This window comes from Polypterus senegalus, chromosome 1 (assembly GCF_016835505.1).
Source record: "Polypterus senegalus isolate Bchr_013 chromosome 1, ASM1683550v1, whole genome shotgun sequence".
NCBI lineage: Eukaryota > Metazoa > Chordata > Cladistia > Polypteriformes > Polypteridae > Polypterus > Polypterus senegalus.
The window spans coordinates 88,640,140-88,664,679 of record NC_053154.1 but is presented as its reverse complement, the minus strand read 5'-3'; the positions used below and the strand labels follow the sequence as shown (position 1 = coordinate 88,664,679).

The window sequence follows — 24,540 nt, the reverse complement described above, 5'->3', positions numbered from 1 at the left end:
AAAACCATCTCCACTATATTACCCTAAAGTGGAGCAAATGCAAAATAAGTTGATATACTTTAAAGTGCCTTTCCATATTATTCTGAAGCCTCACACTACTGAGCAGTGAAAAACAGATTAATTAAAACCACCCTGAGCAAGTTTGTTTTAATCTATGAAATAGTTTGTTTGATTTATGTAGTTTAATTTTAGAGCAAAAATGATTTATAAGTATATCACTATAATTTATACAGTGATATTCATTACATATACATTTTAATGCACTTCAAGGAGAAATGACAACTCTGCAATTTAAATAATTCAAACTTTTTTTTTATTTCACAGGGGTAAAAAGATGCAGTAAATTTAATAAACATGTATATAAAAGGTAAAAAATGCATTAGGAAGATTCAGAAATGTAAATTCTATTGTTCAGTTAAGAGTCTTTCAGTTTTTGAATGCAGATGAGACAAGGCGTATCTTCAGGTTGAACATGAAAGTGCAGATAAAAGATTTCTCACGAACAGGCTATAACAGAGGGAGACTTCCAAATTGTGCATGCGAGAGATGATTGAGAGCTTACTGAGTTGCATGGCTAGGCCTTGGGTTATTTACTAGGCCAGCTTTAACACCACTTAGAAATCACTGAAACTAAAAGGTCACCATGGTAATCACATTCCAAGGGTTAGGCAGCTCTTAATAAAGACACTTCTGGTGATATAAAATCAATTAATATTATTTATAAGTATTGATTCCTTTTCAATCACTTTTATACATTAAATTATATATTTGCCTGGCACGCGTCATAAATGGTTTATAAGGTAGGTAATTCCCAAATATCGAAGTGGTGACAACGCATTTGTGTCCTGACATTCTAGGTACCAGTGGAAGGCCGTTTATGATGCGCGTTTGTGTCTATTAACCTTATTCTGCTTTTCATCTTCCGTCTAATTGTGAGGTTCTTTAGAAACAAAGAATTTAAAACAACATTCATGTCATTCCTCCTTAATTCTCATAATTAAGAAAAAGTAATATTTCTATAATGCAGAAAAGTCATAAATCAAGCAGCGCAGCCCGTTATGCACACTAGGATATCTCAGCTCTTTGCCACGTGTTTTATTTTAGAGCACGTTTCCAGCCCTCTCTTCTCCTCCCCAGTAATCCTTTAAGCCTGGCCATAGTGAGATAGCTGCATGCTGACCTCTGAGCTCTGGCTGGGCTACCGTAAACATATAATTCATGGCATGACGCAGGGTGTGAAACGAAAGCGAAGCTCAGACTCTATTATTAACTGTCAGATTGTCTCACTGGGAGAGCGCGGCGTGCAGGAAACATGCTCTACAGGTAAATGACTCCTGTTACTCATCTGATCCAGAAGAGTCCACATTCCCTAATGACATATGAAATCAGGTTTCATGCGGATGGACTTCAAATTAATGAAACAGGTTAGGCAGTCATATCCGCGAGTTTGTCTACTCCGAGTAATCGGATGACTAGTTGGTGAATTTGAAGGCTATAAAGTAATAATCTTCATTGTAGTCATTGCCTAATAGTATTCATGTTTTTTTTTTCAAATCAGGTATGCAGCTTACTTGCAGGGGATGCTGAATGCCAAACATTACCACGAAGACGTGTTTGCGCCGTGCATTTTAGTATGTGCACGTGCTCTTGAAAAGGGAAGTTTAAATGTCAAGAAAGGAGCCTTCGTTGACTAGAGATAAGGGTGCGTATAACTAACATAAAAAGGGAAACACGTGTGCTTTCGAGGTTCCACGTCGTAATGGATTGTGTACCTGAGAAGGAAGAAAAAGCAGACTGAGCGAAGGGGACACGTGACGCGCACGGTGGCAGTACCTCAGTTGCTGTGGGGAGCCTCTTTTGTCAAGTGGGCAGTGCTCACTTATCACAGGCGGCCTATCATTCTGGCATTCACGCACACTGTTTAGCATATAATCCCCTCAACCCCCGCCCCCAATTGAATGGGAGTCTGTCCAGTTGAGCCTCGCCGACTCTTCATGACAGCGGCGAGGTCGAGGGAAACTGCGGTTTTGTGACGGTGAAAGGAACTTTATGTCTTGCGATTCATCTTTCTTGGACACAATTAATCCTCTGCGAGTTTAAACAAGGACTAAACTATCCAAACTGGGATTTAATGTAAGTATTTGTCAATCTTAATTGAAATGTAACATCTTATTCGTTTAGGGCTAAGCTAACTACCAAGGACTGCAGAAGGAGCATAGCATCAATAGCGCTTTCCCTATGAATCCGGGGATTGCCCGTCGTATTATTTTTTCCTTTGCCGCGAACGGCTGTCACAGAGTGGGTATACCTTGATAGAAAGCACATATAACACGGGCATACCCTGTATTTAACCGTTTAGGCAGATGATTCGGAATAGACTGCAGCATGTGTGTTCATTCACGGAGAATTTTGCATTTAGTTGTCCGCACTGGATTTGTGTTTTAGGCACAATGCGAACTGCACACTCCGTATAGACCACGAGACGGTTACTGTAATCCACCAATTTCATCTTTCTGAAAATGTTTTCCTAAAACTTTTTACGGACATTTACAATGATACATTAAATCTTATTGTGATTATTTGGGGTCTGGATGCAGGAATTCCTTATATTGTACTTTATTTGCAACATTATACCAAAAGAGAGTGGAATGCTAAACCGAAGTTTTAATAGGATTTTTATGTTAATCGGGTAATGATCCCCTGACGGACAATCACATAATGCAATTATTTCAAGCATATAAAGTGGTGAGTATAAACCTATAATATGCTTTTATATTTTCTAACAATAATTATCCCCCGAAGTAAACCTTCATTTGATATATATTGCTTTGTTGTGGAACATGCAATGATATTTGAAAATTAATACTATAACTTTCAACCTCATGGTGCTGTTTTCTATATAACTCAAATAGCTCCGATGATAAGTATAAACTAATACGTATTTAGGACTGTCGAGAAGTCATTTTTATTTTTATTTTCGTTAAGGGCACAATGTGGTAGGCAGGATTTTTTTTAAAGATCATAGTGTAAGACTGTGGCGAATTTGTAATGTGCTGACCAGCTTGTTAAACCTCTACCTGCGATATTTCTGCAATTGGTCTCACTTGTCACTTACTAATGCCATCCTGAAAAATACAACCATGAAAGGAAGGAAACGATTTTCCAAAAAATGATCGACTCGCGGTAGCTTAATGCGAAACAGACCAGGAACTAACATCCAACATACAGTAGTGGAAGAGTCATTTAAAAGTTTCAAAGTGGTTTTTACAAAAAATGATCACAAGTAATAATCGTAGTTCAGAATGTTTATTAACATGAGGCTTCGAATAATGGTATGTTCTGGAATTTGTGTGCATGCATTAATTTTACAGTAATAACAATCTTTATTTCTTAAATGATTGAAATTATCTAATACGTCATAAATTGTGAGAATCAGCTTTCACTAATTTGCTGCGTTGTCTTTGCTTTGCTGGGATTTGAAAGAAGGAATTATTGTTAATCTGTTAATCAATAGCTTTTTAGAATTAATCTATTTTATCATATACATTTTCATTTAAGTTGCATTTTGCAGAAAACAAATCGTCAGATTGTGCTCAAGGATTAGATATTTTAATTACTGTAACATTCACGATGTTTTATAGGTTATGAGAAAACGAACAAAAGCTGTCTAGTGGAGTATAAGGTTCGTGAAATCTGAATTTTAAATTGATGGCTGACAGGTGTTTGTTAGTCACAAGAACTCCCTTGTATGTATTTATGCTCCTCCTCCACCTCCTCCACTCTAAAGGGAATATCGCCATGTTTAAAAAAATACAGAATAATGGAGTTGAATCATTTATACCTCAAACAGTGCGCATGCAATTTGAATTTTGTTTCACTTATGTCCCAAAAAATACTTAATTTCAAGGTAAATAAAAAATAAAAACTGAGTTAATGAGATGTTCGTTTTTACAGTTAAATAACTGCTAACCAGAATTGTAAGCGCCCTCCAGGCTTATTATCTCTGAAGAGTTATACTGAGTTTCATTTTGTGGCCTGTAGTAAGACCTGGTATTTAATGAATGACTTATAATAAATAATTTGGGTAACAACAAACAATGTGCATGACTGTCAGTTATACATTTACATATATATTTAATTGTAGTTAGAATGTTAAGTCTAGAATGACTTTTACCTGTGTGGAAGGGTTTATTAAAGCGCTATGATCATTTTTCGTTTTATCTTCATCGTAGGATAATAAACGGAGCAATAATCTCAAGCGCATCCTTCTGTTAGGTCGAAGAAATAAGATAAACTTATTAAAACAAGGAATGATGAAAAGAATGATTTATTTATTTAGATAAAAAAATACCTGTTAATATGTAAAAAAAAATTGTTCTGGCTCTGCGCCTGCCATGACTGTGATCAACTTATAAAACGAAAAAACAATCCAACGGTTACACCAGGTGTTTCTGTTTTTTGCTATTTTTAATAGAGTCATAACAGGGTCTTTTAGAACACTCTTGATGAAATACAATGCACCGCTGGCTTTTTGGTAAAATGTCAATTTTAAAATGCTTGTCTTACTCATTTATCCTAGAATGCAATCAGTGTAAATTCCAGAGTTTATCATGTGAAGTAATAAAGAGCACGGGACATTAGTTAAAAAGCGTACTGAAAATGTTTGCTGTTGAATTCGTTTACACAACTAGCAAATGTAGAGACACCAGTCCTGGTCTTCTTGTACTGCAATGATCATAAAATGAATGAATGAATGTTTACTGGTCATCTATTTACACTAATTAACATTGGTTTGTGCCGCTTACCAATCAAAATAAAACAATTCATATGCTTATAAATGCCAACCACTTAATCAAAAAATGCTATGGATTTAATCGAAACAAGAATGTTAGATTGCTGTCAATTCAGTGAACAGATCCCAGATTGCGTGCTTTAAATGACCTGTTTGTTTAAGCGATGAAATTGCAGTATTTTGTGATGGTGGCATGTTTAAGTAAAAACGAACCCACTCCTCCGATTCATGCCGGGCTCGCCTGGACACAGTGTTCAGCTGTACAAAGGGGCAACTGCGTAAACCGCGAAGGAGTAGTGCAGGTGGAGAGAGGGGGAGACCAAGAGAATAAAGATTTTTAACACTAATTATTTACATTTGCGGTTTTATTAAAATGACGCTTACAGTATTACTACCCGGTGCTTCTCTATAGCTGATTCTTAATAGAGACATCCCCTACTCCCTGTAAAGTTCAAAATCATTTTTATTTTCATGAATATACTTCAGGCGAGTCAGTTGGATTTGCAGTTTAAACATAAAGGTTTTGTTCTACATTCTGTGGGGTTAGTCGTGCTATATTCGCAATGCCATATCACGCTGCAGCTACAAACAGCAATAAAGCCTCCCATATCAACCCTGAATATTAATACGTCGACGGCAGATTAGATAATAATGTGACTGGGAATTAAATGAAGCTTTTTATTACTTTCTTATATGCACTCAGTTTCATGAAAGGGTTCACTTAAGGAGGCAGGATTCTGACTGGGAATAGATAGAGGGCAGTTTATAATCGTCGGTGTCACTGTATTGTAAATCGTTTTTAATTTATACTTAGAAAAAGGTTTTAGAAGGGAACATTTTCATGTTTTAGGCGTGCTGTTTTGGTGGTGTGACACATGGGTTTCTTCATTTTTGCGTTTTAGCGTTAATCTCAAAATCAATCTGGCTTCAGCTGCAACACAAAGTATTACTTATAACACAAGCAATGGTAAGCTTCAGATTTGTTATTACACACATCCAAACCTATACAAAGATGTGTATTTTCATTTACCATAGTGAGTTCTGTAATCTCGCACACTGTTTGCAGAAATTCCTTACTTACAGTAAGAGTCAACCACACGAAACCTAACCATATACTGTATCTATAAGGATAAACATGTTAATTACTGTATAATATTGTCAACTATTTAAAGTATTTGTTCTGATCCACACTCACTATTATTTTTAACAGACTTACTAACCGTTCTGCTGTACAGTTAAAAAAGCAAACACTTTTTTTTGTTTATTTTGCTTAGATCATTCAGCATTGATATTAGAGACAAAATGGTACAGCTTTTGAACTTGGGTGGTAGAAAAAGCAGGTTGCCAGCTCACACTTGTTGGCCATTGATTGTCTCCCACTTGGAGTTTGTGCAGAGTTCACATATTCTTCACTTGTTTATCTGATTTTCTAAGCACAAATATAAAACATGTTCACAGGCTTTCATCTTTTCTTTTCTTGCCTTTTACCTCAAATCAACACATGAGATTGTAAGGACGAGAATGAATGTTGTAATTTCTATTTGCTAATTCATTTTCTGGAATGTAAGGAGAAAACTGATATGAAATTAATATGTGATTCATTCCTCCTATGGATCTGACTCACCAGTGTTAAAATATTTGTTAAGTCCCCATTGGCTTTGTATAAGTGAGAGTGTGTAAGTGTGCAATGCAATGGAGTGATCTTCAGCCCCCAATCAGTGTGGGAGACTTCAGAATGAATTATATATTTTATAATAAACTTTAATTTGTAACGGTATAGGGCAGTATTATCATTTAAAAATAGCTTGTGTACAGGTTGTTTTAAATATGACAGTACATGAATTTTAAACTAGGTAACAAATGTACCAAGCTTTGATATATTGGTGATTAATCAAGCAACATGATATTTTTTTAAATAAATGCAGCCCATTGTGCAGTACTTTAAAAGCACTTACTGTATATGGTAAAGTGATAACATTTAATGAATTTTTCACATCTGCATTCTCAAAAATCATTATTTACTACTCAGAGTAATGAGGAAAAATTTGACAATTCCTGTTTGAAAAAATTACCATAGCTGGAATAAAAACAGATAACATGTTAAAGTAATGGGAGAAAACCTCCTTAAAATGTCAATATAGGATCTTCTTTGGAGAAAGAAGGAAGCAAAAAAAAAAAAAAAACGTTGACAGATGCAATCATATGCAAATTGCTGTAAGAAGAGGTGAAATTATCATCTACAAACATTGGGTAGAAATTCCATCTGCTGCCTCCTCAAGGAGGCTCTTAATAAGTTCTCAGACAGCAAAGTGACACACATCTTAATCAAGCCTTAATCCAAGGAATTAATTCTCTGCGCGTTTATGAATAATTCTCAGAATAATGCTAAAGCTCAAAGTAATGGAGCAGTGAATTTTTGGATAGAGGGTGGCAGACCACCTGATTTTATTTAAAAGCCGTATCTTTGAGAACCTGAATTGGAAATTTGACAGGTCTTGTAAATGGTTGTGTGTAGAATTGTTAAGATTCATGCTAATTATAGATACTTTTTTTAGAGTAAAATATGATAGAACCTTGCTTGACTAGACAGGTGGAAAAAGAGTTTCACTAAAGTATACAATTTAGTATACAATATAGCATTTTTTTAAATACACGCAATAAGAAAAGAACATAACATTCTCTGCCCCATGCAATTCAAAGTTGTGGGGACTGGAGCTTAAATCTTAAAATTATAACTTAATATGTCTATGGTTTTATTTATAGAAATCAAAACATGTGGTGGTTAAAATATAGATCATTATTCTGAATAAGGATTATTAATTTTCATGCATTTTACTATAAATTTAATGAAATTTACTGTACATTGCATTTTGCACATGGTTTTGCAATGAATTTGCATATTATAGTTTAAAGCAGCACTAATATTTTGTGGGCTTCTTGATTACGTTAAAGTTCGCAGTCATTGTGCAGCTACCCAGAATGAACCTCAATATGACACCATTCAATGGCAGGAGTGCAGTTTACTTAGATAAGTGCCTATATTCCATATCAGTAAAAGATTGAGAAAGAAAATCTTTATCTATAGATCATGTTTATGGAAAAAGTTTCATTGCATGGCTATCTCGATGATGATGATGATATTGTTAATTATAGGTATTATTAGCGGTGGTATTAGTTGCATTATCCAAGCTTTTATTACATTTAAAACACAGCTCATGAAAGTAAAATATAATTATGTATTATGTCATTTATAGAAATGACACAGACACGACATATTCCAAGTAAAATATTTTATTATAATTTTTAGAAATTACACAAATAACTTTTGATAATCTATTAAACATATCGTGAAATTAATTGCATCGCCGATATTTTAGGATTTGATATGTGTGTGTTCAACTTAAGTTTGAAATTGTATGTCACCTTCGTGTTGTTTGTATGTTTAAAGGAAGTTATATGCACACACGCAGAGCCATACATTTGTGAATCCAACAGAGGAGTACGCCAAATGTGCCAGTCAAATATGATAAAAAAGATGTTTCTTATTGCTTTGTATGTTTTCAGTTTGGAACATGGTCGTTCTATTTATCCTTTAAACCTTGATTTCCTACTAAATGAATGAAGATTAGCAAGGTGCTATACAGAAAAGATAAGGTTCTATATCTATCTATCTATCTATCTATCTATCTATCTATCTATCTATCTATCTATCTATCTATCTATCTATCTATCTATCTATCTATCTATCTATCTATCTATCTAATGTGCTTACTTTTTACATTGCTTTTCAGGATTTTGTGATGTTTATATTTTTCTGTGAAGATTAGTTTATATTTTGCTGCAAGGCGGAAAATGCAAAATCGCGAAATGAAATGAATAGATGAGAACGAAGGCATATTCTTTAATATTTTTGTTATAATAATGAATTGATTAAAATGGAGTTGATATAATAGGATTCACCCTCTTTCTTTCTTTCTTTCTTTCTAAATTGTTTTTGCCACCTAGAATACGTCGAAATCGGAACTCGAAGGCTTCTTGCTCTTTTAAAATTATTGCTTAAAACAAGACTGTCATCATACAGTAAATGAGTAGTTTTACAATTTTCGGCCACCAGCTATGCCTGATACGGAAAACGTCTAGTTGCAGAAGGCGCGTCAGATATTCGGAGCAATGCACAGGAGGGGCCATTATTCATTCAAGGTAACAGCTAAACAACAGGCGGCATAGTTTGATGTTATGCCTGTTGCAGTATTTAGACTCTAACACAATGGTTATTTTTCATTGTCCATATTACAGCATCTCTGGAAAACGCCCATAAAATCGCAGAATGGCAGAACATTATCAAAATAGAATTAGATTGGCGACTTCTTTCTGCCCATCAGACAGACCGACCTTACTGCAGCTGTTCGTGAGTCTGATGATGCATCACTGGAAAACACTGCTTAAAACAGATGCGTCATACATGCATGCAGAGGGATATGAGGAAAAATATGCTTAAATCACAGGACTTGTCGCGCCATTTATCAAGCAGTTAACACGGTTATGAGACTCAAGTCCACAAGAGTACATTGTCGATTTCGTAGGATGGCTGCATATTATAGAAATAACCTGAAAACCAATGCTTATAATATAAATAGCATTTTTTTGTTCTATAAAAGAATATTCGTATAGTAAATGAAAAATATCATCCAGGATTAATATTGTAATTAAAATAACAACCTTCACAGTTATTTAATCAGTTTTAAAGAGTGTAGACATAATATTCATCAACGTACATGCCAGGTGAATAAAACTAATTTTCTGTTTAGTTATGATAAATGTGATTGTTTAACTTTGAGGAAATTGTCTGAAGCAAGTTTTATTTACTAATGACATTAATGTGTCAAGGAAACACTGTGTCAAATCTGTGCCGTAGCGCGGATTAAAATGAATAATTACAATATAATTGAGTATTGGCCATTCCAAATGAAGATACTCTTTAAGGTACCTCGAAAATTGTATGTTAAACAGTAGACAGGACACAATTTTAAGCAGCCATCTCTAATGCAAGACTGGGACATTTGTTTACACCAGTGTTTGTAACCAACATAACTGGTTGTTTAAAATGAAATATTTTCGATGGTTGACTCAGAGATTTATGGCAGCTATATTTTTCCACCATTTTGTGAAAATTACTCCTTTGTTTTATTGGTATTATTCACACTACTTATACTGTGGAGCTGCAATGTTATATATATATATATATATATATATATATATATATATATATATATATATATATATATATCTATCACATAAGCTGATGCAAACGTTACCATAAATCCTTGAAGACTGAGCTACTGTTCTCTCTGTCTGCAAGGCGTTAACGACCGCTGTGTAAATACGCAGGTTGTTATTTTAGGTTCTATTACGTATCCACCCCCCATGAGGCTGCTATTTTAATCCGAAGTGTCAACCATAAATCTGATAGCTTTTAACCCGAAAGCCAAAAATAGAAAATACAACAAATACATATTTAGCAATTGTAATGCGTGTTTTAAATGCTTTCTTTCTTTCTTTCTTTCTTTCTTTCTTTCTTTCTTTCTTTCTTTCTTTCTTTCTTCCTGATACAGTTTTGGTTATCAGTTTCGCTTTTCTTGTCCGCAGACTTTCCTGTTGCCAGTAATGGATTTTAACCTGCTGACGGACAGTGAGGCTCACAGCCCGGCGCTGTCGCTCTCGGACTCCGGGACCCCTCAGCACGATCCGGGTTGCAAGGGGCAAGACAACAGCGGTCAGTTTACTCATATGTCATCACAATACATCATGTTAAGTAGTAAATTGCAATCAATTAGGGGTAAACTATGTAATTCCTGGCTAACATACCTGGTAATGCTGGTAGAAAGAGAAATACCCGCATAATTGGTAACTGTATTAAAAGATTTTCATATATGTACGAAATTAAGGCAAATAAAACACTAACATTTTTCAGTTACATTAGACCTATACTCCTTCCATCCATCTGTTCTCCCCATGTATTCATATATAGAGTTTCATATGGGGGGAGATATTCTTTTCATTCTTTAAAAATTATTAATTTAATGTAAACATTTTGATTCGTACAAATAATTTAAGTTATCTTGACCAACGCGAAGATTAATCGTAAACTTGAAAATGAAGACAGTGGGCCAAATTTCTAAATAATAGCACATATGTTGATTCGGGCAAGCTCCCTTTTAGGACTTGATCAATTCCAGAGTTGCAGGAATTTTGCTTGCGATTTACCTGAATGAGGACTGCAGTTTTTTCAATTGTAGCGTGCAAAAGACCACGTCCTCCATCTCTTCTCTCAGAAATAGAAATTTCTCTCGAATGCATATTATATTTTGTGTGTTACAGTCGCTGAAACTACTTTATTAAAGTAAAAATATAATCGTTTTAAAATGTAGCCCTAATTCGCAAGCATTGGCATCATATGTCAAACCCAGTACAATTCAGTGTTGCACTACAAACAATAGGATGAATACATAAGTCCAGCAGTGCCTTATCCTTGTCTGAGTGATACTCCGCACCCTCTCAGTCCCAATGACTGACAGGGTTCGTTAGAAACGCTAGATTGCCCGTTATGAATAAATTTGGGAGTTTGGACAGATATCCCATCCTGGCTGGATTTTGCTTTGCTCCAAATCCCCCAATTCCTGTAAAGAATAAAACATATACTGTATATTATACTTATACAAATATGTACACTTAAGGAAAACATAGAGATACCTGTTGACCTGACGGGTAGTCCGTCTGTTGGGGGAAAGGGGCGTGCAGGTAGCAGAAGGACTGCTGCCTCCGAGTTGGGGGTTGGGTTTAAAGGTTTAGAGGTAGTAACACAACCAAACAATTTTTATTTGCAATTATTAAATGAAAAAAACGTCGTTATATTTCCACGCTGAAAAGAAAAGAAGGCAATAAACATAACGTTCCCACTGCACTGCATTAATAAAATGTTCATCAGGTGCTCGCTGACGCAGCCTTTCACTCCCGCGGGTGTAAATGAAGTTCTTATCACCTTTCTCCGCATAAGGATAACATCACACCACACCGCAAACCACGTGCGTGACAGAAGATACCTGCAGATGTACGTAACTCTGTAATTTAACAAACCAAATCGTAAATATGTGTTCCCATAGCGAAAACAATACATTAATTGTAAAAACCACGTACAAAATCACAGAAATGTGTCGGGAACAGGAGAATACGAGCGCATTAAAGCCCAGGTAATCCACTCTTTAGCTTAATTATTATTTATTATCTTTTATCAAATAAATGGAACCTCATATATTTAAAAATGGGTGAAGCTCTAAAAATACTGAGTGCCGTGTAATATGAATATTTCACTTAGCCGTGGAAACTTGAAAGGACTACATTTGAATGTTCCAAATGAAGTCTTTTGCTCAAGTGGTCAAGGAACGAGTGTGTGTTAATTTATATGTTCGCATTGCTACTCGGGGAAGCAGCAGGGGTTGTGTGAAGCCTGCAAGCTGATAAATTCAGATTTAATTACAAGAGTGTCTGGCAGGACAGTTTCAGGCTGTAAATCCTCTTCCAACAAGCTTTCGGTAATTCTAGAACTGACGGTATCAGTGTTTGGAAGCCAAGCCTCGTTTTCAAAAAATGCCAGTCTTTGATGGGGTCTTCAGGAGAAATCCAACCTGCGCTTTAGTAATTACGAACCAAATGTTAACTCTGTTACAGAACAGGCCGCAGGTCAATCATTAATTTAGCATATAAAAATGCGCGTTGATAAAATAGCTATAGGTTGATGTTTATTCAATTTAAAATAAATAAGTAAATAAATAAATACTTTAGGAGAGTAACTTAAAAGTTAAATAATTCAAGTATTAACTTAATTTTTTTGCTAATGGCCGTGTAAAATCAATGAAGATATCAATGATGCATTATGAGAGAGAGAGAGAGAGAGAGAGAGAGAGAGAGAGAAATAAAAGTGCCAGAGTGGCTCATCAGAGCGATGCCATAGGGGCACCCTTTGTGGTTCTCAAAAAATTCATCCACATGAAGGTTCTAGAAAGAACCTTTATTTATTTAGATCCATAACAGGCTCCATACAGTAAATAACCATAAATAGATGGCAACATATCTGGGAAATGCCAAAGGCTCATGATTTTTAAAGGACTCCTGCTGCATAGACACAAGTTAAGTTCAGATTTTCTTAATATGTTAGTATCCTGCTAGGCGGCCCACCATACATTAAGAATTTCGGTTTTTTTCTACATAAGAGGACGTTTTCAAAGCACAAAGAACCAAAGAACCCTTCCCAGACTGAAATTATGCTTTGTCATGCAATGGTTCTACGAACCTAGTAAATTACCATAAAACACCAATAAAGATCCATTATTTGTAAGAGTGGCATCGCATACAATTCGAGTTTCTTCATGACGTGCACCTGTTTTGTGATCATAGTGGGTTTGTGTGGTCAGTAGATGCATAAAACACGTCATACTGTAAGGCATTTCAAACACAATGTCCATTGTCTCTAAGCTCGTTATAATTATTTATATTATATATTGTAGGAAATATTTGCTTTTGCAACAAAATAATACATTTGTATTTTTCAGAGACGGTTTAACAAGTGATTCTTAAAACATTTTGGTATGGGGAAAACGGGAAGTTATTAATTAAGAATATAGTTCAAACCTAAACGAAAAGGCCTTTCCATTATAATACTCATACGACACACTGCCTAAATCAGCCCCCGTTTAAATTCCTAATCTTGCAATGACAGATATGTCCCATCTTCCTTAGAAACAACTTAAAATTGCCTGGAATGTGACTCATTCAGAAAATCTCAACTTCCACACAGTCTCCCTTCTAGCAATCCCTTTTATTATCAACATCATTAACCCAGATTACTTGTAAGCAAAACAGCTGAAAGGGCTAAGAGGCTGCGTTTCAGCCTGGACTGAATTGGCGGAGTAGCGAAACAACACACTCCTACTATTAAAGCGTTTAGCAAAAGTCTTTGCAGGTCTTAAAGATCATTTGAAATTACAGTTCAAAGTTTATATAATGAACGTACGTTCGCTCTTTAAATTCGAGTAAAATCACAGTTATAATTATTAACAGATACACGTAGTTGATAGTAGCCCATCAATGTGTGAAACCCTAAGTACTGTAATGTGTTTATTGCTGACAAAGCGCTCTTTTCACACATTCTGCACTGGTGTACTTTTTTTAACGTTACTCTGTAGCTCAACACAGTTATTTATTTATTCAGGATACCCATGTGCTTAACGTAAAGCTCACATAACTACTGTGGGCGGAACAGCACTGGAAAGTCATCTCTTGACCAATTTTAAAACGGTAAAGTTAAACCCATGAATTTGTCTGCAGAACGTTTGCAGTGGCACAAACCATCTAAGAACATTTCAGTCATGAAATTGCTCGATTAGTTGTATCAAAGGTTTAACTATGTTATATGTGAAACCACGCCATTAAAATAAAGACATTATTAATTATAGTACAAAGCTAATAGGACGATCGAAACGTGGGTGATATGATCCAGCAACTTAAATATCCATCGTATGAAATGTAAAATTATTCTCTGTCGACAGTGTAGTTTGTAAAATGTGTATTTTGTAGAATTTCGTTCAGAAGTAAAATAAATAAAACTCGCGCGACCCACTAATGGTGAAATGGAGCTTATGGTTTTGCTAAAATCCAACTTCGACCTTTTTCGTCGAAAAAAGTGCTATACTGTATAGCCTACGTGCGGGTGTATTTCGTTTCCCTGTGAACTGACTGGCAATCGCGAACGCAATAAGCCTACCTTATATCCAGTATCAAGTCCCAGAGGAGACGAGACAGCGCCGATTCAAAGCTGAATCTGAAAGTATAAAGGAATTAACATATCCTTGGTCTCACGAATACACCGAGCATCTTATATTTGCGCTTTCAGAGCGTTCAAAACACCGTTTCACTTATTTTGGAGATATCAAACTAATAATGCTTGTTTTCGAGGTTAATTAAACTATAAATCTTCATAATTTTTTACTTTTGCCTAATAATATTTTTCTATTACATACAGATTTGGACTTTAAATACAGTTTTACTTTGATATTTTTTCGAATAATAAAGTATAGCAGCGGCAACCATACTTTGGGTGGGTGCATAAGTCAAAGGTCTAAAGTTACCAACTAAAAATAACAAGCATAGTTGAGAATTCACAACTGATGCTCAATTTTAACTCAATGGTTCAAAATAGCATGGTTTCCAAATGTACTCTTTAAAACTTTGATCAAATCCAAACGAGAATTTGCAGATATTATTATTTTTGTTGTCTCTGAGAATTAAGCTCACCTTAATACAGATATAATGTAGCTTTTCATGCGCCGGTATTTACTTTTTTCCTGCGTTGTTGGTATAACACACACAACAATGTTATGGTTATTTGTATTCGAATGTTAAAGAAGGCCATTCTCATTGCCAACCTGTAATGAAACAGCCGATTGTTTTCTGTTTGTCAATATATGCAGTATATATATATATATATATATATATATATATATATATATATATATATATATATATATATATATATATATTGTTACAATTTTAAAAGCGATCCTAATTCTTAGTGGCGCAGCAGTTAGCCACCACTCCTCGCCGATCCAGATAGGGTCTGAACCCCGCGCCCAGCAGCTGCTTCAGTGAAGTCTGCATGGTCTGCACGTGTCTGCTGAGGTTCCGTTCGGATGCATACCTCAAGGACGACTGAGGACTCCAAAGTGGCATCCTGGCATCGAGTGAACCCTGCGACAGAATCGGTTATACCCTTGGGCTCCAAGCTGTTGGCTTCTATCCGCAGTACGAGGTCTTGAGAATTTTACGCCGTTAACTTTTCAGTATTGGAGATTTCTTAAATGTGTACCTTACATATTAACGCTGATCAAAGAATTGGCACGGAAAGCCAGATTTTTCCTGCTCCTGTATTATTTATCGTTAGGTGGAGAACTGCACTGTGTTCTGTTTAAAGTTGAACAGAAGTGTGCAGCTTTATGCTAATACATTTCGCACAAAACCTGGTTATTTAATGATGACTGTAGTAACACATATGATTATGCACATTTTAATAGATTATATATTTTTAGGACGTTATATTGCATATAAAGTACTGCAATATAATTGTCACCTTTACAACGACATAAAGACACCTAATTAACCACGTGAACGATATGTGTACGTCTCAATCGTTCTCAGCTTTATTTAAATCTGGAATAGCAGACAGAAGGTGGTCTTAGAAGCCAGCTAGCTTTTTAAAGTCCATTCATTGCTCATTTATTGCTGCTCCCAAAGTACTAAGCCTTTCTCAAACAGTCCCAAACCTGTTATGTCGCGGAGGGCTGATCCTCTGGATTACATCTCGCGCTAAATGAGCTCTTTCTGTGGGGTCTTCACTTTGGAAAACCCGGCACCATGGAGGAAAGAGTTTAACAGTCATAACATTTGTTGCTTAGCCCGGCCACTTTTCTTGGCTCACCGGGATTATTGATTATTTTCATGCTGGGTTGCAAAATGTCAGCTCTTAGACACTCACGGGATTTCAAATGGCTAAAGCCTCGTTTGTAGAATGTGCTGTCAAAATAAACAAGAAAGTAGCGTTTTCTTTCATCATCATCATCATCTTCTTTTTTTAAATAAAAGGGTTCCTGGCATTTTATATTTTAAGTGGGGAAAGCAGATGGATTAGTTATTGTGGCATAGCCCTGAGGCTACGCATAATGTAATAAACCTCCCAGCTGTCTAAATTTGCTTGAAAACGTGAAATCCTTTCAACATGGTTATTTTGCTAACTTACACTTTCCGGCTTCTTCTCGATGTAAGGCGTCGTCTTACTTTTTAACGAAATACAGGGATAAGCCAGAAGAAATCGACATTTCGTAATAAACAGCGGTATAGACAACAACATCAACAAAATTATTCAAGAATAAGAGTAAGAATAAACACAAGTGGGGCAGTAGAATATTACCTTTTGTCTTAGTGTACACACATGGCATGCTTAATTAGTTGTAAGATGTCCAAATACAAATGTTAAATATCTTGAATTTTTTTCTTTTTTAAATGTCCTGCAGTGTGTGTCAATGATGGTGTTATTTTTTACATGTTCAGTAAACACAACTTTTTCTGTTAGACGCAGAGAAGTCTCATCAAAATCAGACAGACGAGTCAAACCCAGAGGATGGATCGCTTAAGAAGAAGCAACGGCGCCAGCGGACGCACTTCACGAGCCAGCAGCTGCAGGAGCTGGAAGCCACGTTTCAGAGAAACCGCTACCCCGATATGAGCACCCGGGAGGAGATCGCGGTGTGGACGAACCTGACCGAGGCGCGAGTCCGGGTAGGTCACTGCTTATTCTTTTCAGTTGGAAAAAAAGAAACACGACAAGTTATATCAATGATCGCATCTTCGTAATAATAAATGGACAAATATGTAACAAATTAGGACACTGTCGAATTCACTCCACGGCAGACCTTACGTAGAGAGAAGCGACATATTTCCCCCGTTTATTTTGGGGGTTTAAATTGATTTGTGTCTCGGTGGTTTAGGTGGCAGCAAGAGAAAGGTTCAACAGAAAAATCGAATCCTGTCATGTTAATAATTTCACAAAGATTTAACTCATTGTTTGCACATGTTAAGTATTTTAATCAGCACCGTTCAAATTAATAGTATAATTTTGTTGTTTAAGTGGAAATGAATTGTGGTGTTCATGTACTTTTCACCCCAACAAACAATTGGAATAAAGGGTTTGGGTGTAAACTATGGATGGTATATAATCAGTGTCTGCTTACAAGCTTTTTTGGCACTTTATTTTAGTTAGGTGAAGGTTCTAGGAATTATAGTATTTGCATAATTACATTGTGGTATTATTAAGGTCCAAATAAAGATTTGGATTTGGTTTATTGTATGCCCTTTTGCATTTATCAGTACTTGTCAACTTCATAACAGATTACCAGATTTATTTTCATTGTGTACCAGAGTTACACTTTACTGAAGGATTTTCAACAACAGTAATTAAAATTTCCATTGGTAAATCCAGTCAAAAAATAAACATGATTTGTGTTTTGTACCCTCCAGGGGGCACCAACAATTCCCAAACCCCAGGCACAATTACACCAAGACAGTCCTGGGTGCAAATAAATGTTTTTAATTCACAATACCTTCAAAGATCACACTACAATCACCAATGAACAAAATGTCTCCTTCTGCTCCTCCTCTTGAGGTTTGCCTTCTGCCTGCTGACTCACTCAATCCTTGAAGTGAGACGGTTTCTTTAATGATATGCCTGGGAGTACTTCTGGAGCCTAGGCCCTCGAATAGCAGGGAGGTGTATTCTTCCCAAGTGACCCACCCAAGGACAGGATCGCACTTCGAAACTACAAGTCCCAGGCAGACCTGCGGGTTTCCAGACTGGGGCCAAACCAGAGAAGCAGTACCCCCTCTCATACTGCTAAATAAACTGTTCGGAAAACCCAGTCTCCCCCAGTCTATCCATTATTCTTTTAATCTGACTGAGATGGGAGTTAATAATTATCCTGGGTTTGAGTCACTGTTCATCCCAATCAGAATGCCAGTCCATCCATCATGGCATTTAAAGTTTTTATAATGTATTGCATTTTTTATATTATTTTGTAAGTTTACAAAGAAAGGACCTGAAGATGTCTCTTTTGGTTATCAGGCATTACCAGTGTATCAATGTTATCAATGTGACTTAAAGGTTGGAATGTACATTGCAAGGTTTCTGGTTCTGTTATCATTATTTGTCCACTGTGTAACTTTAGTCAATTTACTTATCAAGGGCCACACATATAAATACATATGATAACAATTACAGTAGATTGTAACAATATCATTTGTAAATTACTTTGGAGAATAGCTTCAGCTAAAAAAAAATAAAATTTATCGAAGACCAGAGTGATGCAGGGCTGGTGTCTAACAGCTCCAGAGCCCTGGACATTGTCATTAGCATGGTACCCATATTTATTTTATAATCCTTTTGTTATATACTAACACTTTTATCCAAGGTGAACTGCAATATTTGAGATAGAGATGGTTACATTTTTTGTTGTTGTTCAAGTTGGAACACATGGAGGGTGAAGTGACTTGTTCATGGTCACACAGTTCAGTAGCGGCCTTTAAACCCACAACATCAGGGTTTGAAGCCCAAAGCCTTAACCAGTACACCACACCACATGTGCAGTTGCACAAATCTCTTACAGGTAGTGTAGTTTCTCTACAACATTTCAAAGAAGCGTGCCATTACTTGCTGTAAATTGGCCCCCTGTGAATGAGTGAGTATGAGTGAGTGTGTGAGTGTATTCTGTGATGAAATGGTGTCCCACCCAGATACTAGTGGACAGGCTCTGGGCCCTCCCACTGATCCCGAACAGGATTAAGTGGGTTTGATAAAGGGTGGATGGATGGACAAATAAACAAACATGTTAGGTTTTGTTTGTCACCAAGCTTTCCTAACATTAATGGCAGACTGGTTACTTGGCCCATTGTACAAGCACAATTCAAATGTTTGAAGTCTGGATGACTCTATTTCATTGCCACATTTAGCAGCACTACACAGCATTGCACCACATATTCTAACTAATATACTGTAAATAAAAGGTGGTAGCACACCAGTTTAAATGATGATAGACGTGTAACCAATCATCAGAATCTCTGTGTAGATGTTACAGCTGAAGGAACAGTGGTTATCCAAGAAATATGTTTAATGGAAAAGTTACTTATCAGTTAAGAAACAAATGTAAAATTCAGAAAAATAAGACAAATAAACAGGAATCAAAAACATAGATAAATGTGATGGGAAAAGGTTATAACAAGTCCATATGTATGCAGAAAAAGAATCTCTATATACTGATTGAAATGTCTTATTCTAAAATATAGACTGAGGAAGGCAAACTGAAGACTTGCGAGTAGATAAACAAAGAATTCTGAACTGAAGGTGCAAAATGCAAGATACATCCACTCTGTGCATTTAACAATCTACCAATGCTATTTTATCATAGCAGACTCCTAGTAGACATTTAGCCGAAGATCTGGCCAGTTCCTCCTTTATGTCATAATTGAAAAAGAACATGGGGTTTCTAAACAATGAAATTCTATAATATTAATGTGCAAAATGTACACCCATTACTTAGTAACTGGCACATCATTGAGCTGCATTTATGTGATCAGTGCAGGTCAAAGTACCAGAGATAGTATGATAAGGCACATTTGATTTGCTAGCCTTTGATAAGAAAAAACAGTTACAAAACAGATTAACAAGTATAAACATAAATACAATGAACATTTAGATTAAACATTTTTTATGGTACCATTGTTCTTCAAATAATGCATAATTACTTTTCCTTGCCTATTCAAAACAGGAACTATATCAATTTGTTATTTTAACTAAGAATAAAATGTAAACATTAATTAGATTCCTTTAATTTTACATTTTGACATGTCTTCTAAAGAATAAGCTTGTTAGTCACTGTATTGAACAATGCTTAGTTTGAGTATTAAGTATAAAAAACTCAAGTTGCATGTCATATCATTTTTGCATATGCAGCTAGAATAAAGGAGTCATAAAAGACGAAAATCTAGCAGCAGCACACAACTGCTTATCAGCTAGCTGTGTTAGAACAGTATGAGGTTTTCAGCAGCTACCCTCTGTACACTCCATTGTAGCTCTCTGTCTCCACTCATATCTGCTATGCTATTTCTGACCTGCTCTCTGGCACTGATTTTTCTTTATGATAGGGTACTGTCAGCACTTTTAATCATCATTTGGATGCACTTTGTTTTTTGTGGCCATTGGTTAAAATTTTCTAAATGTAAGCAGTTCTTTAGACGATTTTGCCTTTGATCAAGACTATCAACACCTAAATCCATCAAGTTATTATTATGTGCATCAGCATTGGTTTTAACCATGTGCACCTGAAACAGTCTATTTATAATTTCTCTGGCAGTCCTGCGTGGAACAAGTGGTATACTTGACAAGTATAGATTAATTCTGCATGTAGCCAAGCTCGATTCTGCTGGCAGGGCAGCACATTATACTTTCCCAGCTTGAGAAATATTTTCCTCTAGCCGTAAGCAATTCTAGCCGATTACATAGATAGATAGATAGATAGATAGATATCCAGTTGTAGCAAAATAGTTAAAAATGCAAATATGATGAAACTGTAATATTCACAATTATAAATGTTTTCTAATAACAGTATTTAATACATAGTATAAAGAGATATAATCCCTGTGCCAGTGTGTCTGTTGTAATGGACTAAGGTGAAAATAAGTACAATGGATGGAGGCCTTATACAGTCTAATGACAAAAAAGAGCTCTGGGAGAACCTCTTAGACCTCTGTGTTGGAATTAGGCTGGTGAATAAAGGTACTCCAAGACAACATGTCACAGAGAAGATAAACACCATTAATCAACATAGACAATCATTTTGTCATTGTCCTGTTTTCAGCTACTACCTCAAGGTAGTCCAGATTCAATCCTGTACTGCAACTAGCCTTCCTGATCAAGTTATTCAGGCATTTGACATGCCCCAATCTGTTTTTTTCCTTCAACTGACCACATAATTTAACAGTGTAGTAGTGGCAATGGACAGTTAAATTGTCACACATGTTAAAGGACCCACATTTACTTAGAAATAAGAGCCTGCTATGGTCTTCTTTTGTACCATATGCCTCTGTTATCCATCAAATCCAGTCTACTGTTCAGATGCAGTCCTGATCAATGCAGTCTACAGTAGAGGTATCATCAGAGAACTTAATGATATAAATTTAAGATATACTTAAAATCGATAGTGTAGAGGGTAAAGACAAAGAAAGGCAGGATTGTTACCTGGAGTGGACTTGTGTTACTGAACACTATTTAGAACACACAACTTAATGCTTCAGTATTAAAGTCACTTTTCAGGACCAAAAACCATGATCCTAAATGTAAAGCTAGCTTAATCAAGATGAGAGTAGGCACTGTGTTATGGCATGTCAAACTAATATTTAGAGATACTGGAAAATCAATTTTAGATACCCTAAAATACAGTTTGGCTTTTCAAATAAGTTATCATATTTCAAAACAAATTCCCCAATATTTTAAGACAGTAATACTTTTTGAGCTATATCTCACATACATGTGAGGATGTTGTCATCAATCGAAGGTAAGACAGGAGTCAAGATGAAATGCTGGGGTGCCAACAGGGCCACCTTGTTTACTCAACATAATAAGTTGACTCAAAGTAACAAGCACTTGATAGTGTAGTAAAGCAAAATATAGCTGTTGGCTGTATCTTAACAGCTGTGGAAAGCAGTCAAGCTTCAGGGCTGGAGCTCCATAGCACTCTATTAGACAGCTGCCCATACTATTATGGATCCCCATCATGTTCACTAGAGAGCAAGGGTTAAAGCTATACCACCTGTGCTTCAGAAGAGGTCATTCACCTGAAGTTAAGCATGTTCGGGCTCGGCCAAGTACTTTGATGGGAGACCATCTAAGAAAAAGCCTGGGTTGCTGCTGTAAGAGGTGTCGATGGAGGCGCTTACCATGTGGCTTGTGTGTGGATCCCAATGCCCCAGTACAGTGACAGGAACACTGAACTGTAAAAATGGTGCCATCCTTCAGATTAGATGTAGAACCAAAGTCCTGACTCTCTTTGGACATTTAAGATCCCTGGACATCTCTCAAAAAGATTATTGTTTATCCTGATAAACAATATCCTGATAGCCCCCTCCATTCTAATTGGCTATCGCTCTCATCCTTTCACCACTTAATAGCTAATGTGTGATGAGTGTACTGGTGCAATAATGGCTGCTATTTAATCATCCAGGTGTGTGCCACACATTGGTAGTTAAAGTGGTTCCCCTCTGCCTAAATGCTTTTAGTAGTGAGAAATGCACTACATAAATGTAATTAATAATTATTATTATATCTTTTAAAGGTATGATGTATAATTCACCAAATGTTGACCTGTCCGAATGTAGAAAATAGGGAGAAAGATGCCTCATTAGACCATATTACTTTTTTCCACTGCATACAGGTCTAGATTGTGTGCTTATTACGTCAGGTTTTGCATCTTTGTAAACTGGCCTTGACTAGAAAGGGTTTACATAAATGAGACCCTGGCATAAACTCATGACATACAGTTTTTGTTGAGATTAGGTCACAGAGGGGAATCATACAATTTTATCATAGTATTTGTAGCCGTACTGTTGTGGCAATTAGTGTAAAATGTCTGTCAGTCCCTGTCAGTGAACTTCAAATTGTAACCATTGTTTTTTTTGCCAACACAGGTTGTCTGTATTTGACCTATGCTGTTATAATGTTTGAGATAGTTCCTCTTTATACATGAAATCATTTTACAGTTTTTGTGGCTAATGCTTCTGGAATTTGGACACAGGTTATTGGGGATCTTTGGAACTCTTTTTGCTGCTTCATGTTGCTTTGAATCCTCACCTATTAAAGTGCTAGTTGACAGAACTATTTTATAACTGACACATCTTGTTGATTATCAGTCAGCCTTAATGTGACTCGCTTTTTAAAGTACATTTGTAACTGTGACTTAATTACTTCTAAGTTACTCTCCTTTTTCATGTGGTGTCTCCTTTGTCTACTCCAACTCTGTACATTCGCCACATTCTTTGAAGTGAAGATTTAAATAAGGCAAGTTTTAAAGTTAATGTTTTGTATGACTTTGTGGTTTAGAAAAATGGATCATGATTGATTTGAAAAAAAAAAAAATTATTTAAAAAAAGGGATGTGATAAAAGTTTTATGTTTTGAGTAGCTCATATACAGTAGAATGTTTGAAGCCAGTGCCTTTGTGGTGCTGTTATAGTCTTGGGCTAACTGTGATGCTTCTTGTAAGTCTTTAATGTTTCTTGTAAATATGAGCATTTGTACTCTTCACATGTGTAATTCATTGCAGACATGCGTTGTCTGAACATACTGAACAATTAAAGATGTAGGAATCCTACCTGAACTGTGTGTGATAATAAAAAAACATGATTGTTAAGTCTTTTAATGTAGGACACCTACATTAGAATGAAAATGCTATTTTTTGTTAATCCTAAAATGTTTTTTTTTAATGAATTCTTATTCATTTTGAATATCCTGGCCTTTTTACCACACAGACTGGCATTGTCACTGCCATGCATTCAGACCTTAAAATGAAAAAATAAATATCAAAATGTCATGACAGGTTCAAATTTAGCTGTGGACATTCTGTTCACCATTCTGGTAGCTTACCCTTCACCAGTGGAATTCAACCATTTGACATAACCAGCAGGTCATGTATTACTCATTAAATGAAGCTGCTCATATGCAGACAGTCATGTCTAAGCTAATCTAATTAATGAAAACTTGGTAGACATCATACGTTTACTAAGTGAAACAAACATATCCCTTTCATAAGTTTGCCTGCTTCTGCATCAGGACAGAATGTACGCACGCCTCTTGTGCAAGTCACATGGAGTGAATATACGGAGCTGCTTTGGCTCAGGGCAGGTGTTGTTTTTCCTGATCCTTAGGGAGATGATGTACTTAACTCTGGTCTCATGCATGTTGATAGGACCTCACAATGGAACATTAAACCAGTAAGGCAAAGGAATGTAAAACCATTAGTGTAATTGTACAAAGCAGTTTACCTGTCTCTGACTGGTGCTTGCCAAACATCTCTCTTCATGTGCATTCATTCTGAGTGTTAT

At 36.0% G+C, this 24,540-nt stretch overlaps 1 protein-coding gene across 1 annotated transcript in view; it reads left to right on the top strand.

The window, feature by feature from the left end:
• The first annotated feature begins 1,963 nt into the window (after positions 1 to 1,963).
• Positions 1,964 to 24,540, top strand: part of pitx3 (paired-like homeodomain 3) — a 59,461-nt gene continuing 36,884 nt past the window's right edge. Inside the window, exons 1-3 of the mRNA XM_039753103.1 lie at positions 1,964 to 2,133; positions 10,439 to 10,565; positions 16,971 to 17,176. Coding sequence (XP_039609037.1) covers positions 10,457 to 10,565; positions 16,971 to 17,176 — 315 coding nt within the window. The 5' untranslated portion in view covers positions 1,964 to 2,133; positions 10,439 to 10,456. The remainder of the gene's footprint in view (positions 2,134 to 10,438; positions 10,566 to 16,970; positions 17,177 to 24,540) is intronic.